Here is a 4,641-nt window from a genome sequence, read left to right on the forward strand (position 1 = left end):
CTGCACAGCCTGGCCGCTTTCCATCTGTAGCTTTTTTAAATGCTTGGATTACAACTCTTTTTGTCTTTTTTCCTTTGTTTTTTTATTATCAAATTGAAATTTCCACTCAAAAACAACGCCTGGACAATTCATGGATAACTGTAGGTCAATATTTCAGAAAAGCTATACATACACAGACATAAGACTGAGGATCTCAAATCTGCTCTCACATGTTGAACTGTTAAGTTTTGAGTGAGAACATTGGATTTGTGCATTTGCGGTATCCGTCTGAAATTCACAAGCCTTTGACAGTAGCAACCATAGTGTGCATGAGTGTTATGGCTCAGGTGTGGAGCGATGGATCATTTTATGACAAATCATACTCCCATTCATTTTTTCCTGCCCACTGGGGGAAGATGAATAATGTTTGCAGTGCTAGCCTATACATTTGCATCAAATGTGCGCATGGTGTCTAAGGGGCAAGTCGCCAGAAAATGTGTATAAGCAATTCTGCTTCATCCTTCCCCATTTACCTGCAGTCTGTGATTATCTGAAGAAAACTACGATTAGCGAGTCTGTAGTGTACATGGAGAAGAAGTCAGCTTTGAAACCTACTCACATTCGCAGGATCCATTCCGATGAATTCATTTCAAGTTGCTAGTATTGGAGCTGATAAAAATCTTTGGTGGAGACATGAATTTAGGACTTGGGAGCGGTCCATCTGGATTCTGAAGTGCAAAATGAATGATTCTGAAGTTCGAGCTGTCCAACAAGTTTGTTTCGAAGTTGAGTGTATGCGCTGCCTGTAAGGACTCTGGGAAACATTTCTTGCAACTCGAAAAGCTGGTCATGATTCGGGTCGGATAAAGTGAAACCCGCTCACCCGCTCCGGTGTTGACGGTGTGTCGCGGGGTTGAGATTGGGCAGCATGGAGGCAGCATCACGACTTTCAGAAAACCTGTCAAACATGTGAGTCCAAGTTGTTTTTATGAAATGGTAGGACAACATGAAAGTCTTTTGATTAACTGATTGCCTTCTACATCATGTCTCAACAGGTCATCATCAAATCGTCGCTTGTTCTACGATCCGAAGAATCCTAAGCTCCTTTCTGATGAAGAAATCAATGAACTTTCACCAGCAGAATGTGATGCAGCTTGTCTACAAGTTGATCAGATTCTCGTTTCACTTCTTCAGAGTGAGTCCCATACTTTGACAAATTCGACCCTTTCTCGCGTCCTGACCGATCAAATTTCATCCAGACATCGATGCCAACTTTGGACGAACCCATCGTACTATCACTCATAAAATCTTACCAGAGGTGGAGCGTTATGGTGAAGCAAGTAGAGGGATATGGGAAGGCCTCAAAGTTAGTCTTCTTAAAATGTCATTATGTTTAAGGTTGATCTGATCAACTGTGATATGTCCAGTTCTGGCAACACTTCTTTGAGGCTTCTGCAAATGTTCAACTGTCAGGTTACGACGACGACGAGACGGAAACCTCCAAACTGACCGAAGACGAAAGGCGCGATGAATCTTTACAAAACGACCTGGCTTCAGAAGATGTTTCGCAGGACGTACCCCCATCACCCAACGAAGATCAGGACCTATCATCAAGCTCCCTTGTTCGTATTTGCTTTTGCTATGAACATCCCTATATGAAGTATCAGTATTCAACCCAGTCCTGATAACTTACACAGGATCCGGCCGTACCTTCTGGACCACCAGTGGTTGACATGAGTCATCAGAGCGGTTCAACAGCAAGTCTTCGCCGTCCGGTCTGGAATGATTTGAGTTTCGATTCACCAGACAATACTTTGCAGAATCCAACGGCTCAAAATATTTCACACATCTTGAATAATTCGCACAGTAATTCACTTGCTTCTGGTTTCACTGCTTCTCCTATCGTGCCTGGTGACGACGAGGGTGATTCGGGGAGAGAGGACGGCTCGCCAGCGCCACGTCGAAAATCTGCTGGAAGAGGTTCGATACTCTTGCATCAAGTTATCATGAAGAATATGATTCAAACCAATCACAGTAGACCTAAGGTAAGCACACCTGCGAAGCCAAGGGGGATCGGTCCTGAGGGTACTTCTGGTCGGATCGCTTTTCCTGCGGAAGTCAACGATCCCGGTTGGAACGGTATCGCTGATCTTAGAAAGACGACTCTAGAAAGCTTCACAAGTCCTAGTAAGAAAAAACTCCAACCTTGCATTGGTGAAAGTTCAAAGAAGGGAAAATCACGTGAATGGGAAGAAGAAGATTCAATGATGGCTGGTATTCCACCACCTCAAACTTTGCATTTCTCAGTTCCAAGATCTAAACTTGCTCGAACACCAGCAAAGGAAGCCGCAAGATTAGTAACAAGGGATATACTTGAGACCGCAAGATTCCGTGCGGGGTATGCGAATCCAGCCGATATAGAGGATAGTCCTTTGATAGAGCCTCCGAGTGTACTTCGAGAATGGAACGCGAGAGGTTATGAATCTATGTTTCGAAATCGAACCGGCGTTGAATCCAATCGAAAGGGCTTTGAAGAGGAAGGTGATAGTCTGAATTCAATTCAGCAGGACGAGAGTACTTTGCAACTACAAGCTGGAAGTAAAGATGCTACGATCGAAAGTCGAGCAAGTCAGTCTCGCGATTCATCCAAATTGCAACCGAGTCAGTCTCGTGATGGATCGAATTTACAACCGAGCCAAACTCGTGATGTATCAAAATCACTCATTGATCTGTGGGCTGGGGATTCTGAACGATTGTCGATCAAGGGACCTTATGATCATCTGGAAGATCGTGATGAATTTATTGGAAAACGACCGTTACCCGATTCTAGTTTTGATGAAGAATCTTGGCAACCCGACCCCAAGCGTGTCTCGCTTTCAAGATCACATGAAGATAAGCCAGATGAACAAGATCGATCATATGAAGAGGGTAGTAGCTTACCCTTATCGCCTACTTTGTTCGGTGTTGGTAAAATGAGCAATAATCAAAACCAATTTGAGTCATCGCGAGCAGGACCTTCAAACGTTCTTAGGGGTTCATTGCATCCATTTGTGCCGATGCAACCTGAACAAATGGATACATTTTTTGGTGGCGACTTATTAGAAAGTGAATGTTTCGAACCAAGTCCATTACAAGGAAAACGAGTGAAACATATAGAACAGGATCAGTAAACACGTTTAGAGGATTTAGGCTTTGCAAGTACAATTGATGTGTTTTGTTTGTATGTAATCATTTAGAGAATGTTTGATGAAGCTGAGTTTATGATCAACCAAATTGATGATGTATAAATAGCATTTGCTAGCAAGATTTGGGTCTGTTTTTGGGATAATTCATTTGTGAAGGGCCTTTATATTGAGACAAACATCGTGACCTCGAGTGAATGGACATTGAACGCTGATCATGGGTTTCTCTACTATAGCATCGGACTGAGCTCAACAAGTCTTGATAGGCTCATGAGAAGAGTCAGCTTGGTTTTGAAGAGTAACGTATTTGTGCGAGGGTATTGTATTGGGTAATACTAAAAGTGCATTGCTGTGAGTATGGACTCACACTACGACCAGAGGCCTAGATTTTGTCCAGAGACTTTAGGTTCATCATTGATCGCACAAGCTCACCTTCCTGCTGCTGTGAATGGCTTCTGTTGTACTTTTTCAAGTTTATGCCTCTGCCACTGCACTACATGCATATTCCCAAATGTCAATTCTCCATACCGACTGCTGCAAATGTTTCTCCAAATTCCCCAAGACCTGAGAATCTCTGGGCCTGAGGTTTGCAACGTTATCCGTGTTCCATTGAATACTTTTTGACTTTATCATGACCACTACAAATAGAGTGGGTTTTGAAATAGGCTGTCGAAAGTCCATAGAATCCCTTCGGTACTTGACTGAGAAATATGGGCCCTGGTCGTGACAAAAAGACAAACCGCGAAGTATAATCAGGGATTTATTCTCGGATTGTATTACGGCAGATCAAGGTCACCATCAGCTATGCGGGTTGCTGCTTAAAGAACGCCAAACACCCGCGCAGAAGCTAGCCCACCAACCGCTCCGAAGGACACGCACGATTCGAGGAGGGACTTGTGTTAGGCGCAGACGAGGAGGCAATGCCGTTGGCAGAAGGCTTGAATTTCATTCCACTCCCGCTATTTTGGCTCTCAAAGCACGCATGGTGGAAATGCTGAAGTCGCTCATCGAGTTGTATCAAGACGCGTTGGGAAGGACAGATTTGAAGCTCTGCATATCATCCTTCCAAAAGACCTGATATGAGCGGTTGGTGGGGGAACCATCACCTCATCTCCTTTGGCGTTCTGAGACTATAATTAGGCCATAGAAACAACTCGAATAATCAAAAACCCGAATTCAAGGATCAAGCCGGATGTGGGTTTAGCCAGACTAACTGAATTTCACGAACTCTTTCAAGCGGCCAACCTGCTCGACCTAGACTGTATATACGGCGCCTGATCAGGTATGAACAACAATCCATCTCTTTCCTGTATATAGCGCCGCTTGCCTTCAGCGCGGTTGACTACAAATATGATGCAATTTAGGGATATAAATCCTCGGCACTTCCTTCATGATACTGCTTGTGTGTTCGTTTTTCTGCTTCTACATCCCCCACTTAGGATTCAACAAACTTCTTCGTGGTCTCGGACACTCAAAGGCA

The 4,641-nt window shown here is 44.0% G+C and overlaps 1 protein-coding gene across 1 annotated transcript; it reads left to right on the forward strand.

The window, feature by feature from the left end:
* Positions 1 to 907: 907 nt before the first annotated feature.
* Positions 908 to 3,149, forward strand: MELLADRAFT_109120 (uncharacterized protein; the record flags this gene model as incomplete). The annotated part of the gene is made up of 5 exons (XM_007412988.1): positions 908 to 948; positions 1,035 to 1,174; positions 1,239 to 1,345; positions 1,407 to 1,601; positions 1,677 to 3,149. The coding sequence occupies 5 exons, from the start codon at positions 908 to 910 to the stop codon at positions 3,147 to 3,149; spliced, it is 1,956 nt and encodes a 651-aa protein (XP_007413050.1).
* Between the last annotated feature and the right edge of the window lie 1,492 nt (positions 3,150 to 4,641).

Source organism: Melampsora larici-populina, assembly GCF_000204055.1.
Source record: "Melampsora larici-populina 98AG31 unplaced genomic scaffold MELLAscaffold_34, whole genome shotgun sequence".
Lineage (NCBI taxonomy): Eukaryota > Fungi > Basidiomycota > Pucciniomycetes > Pucciniales > Melampsoraceae > Melampsora > Melampsora laricis-populina.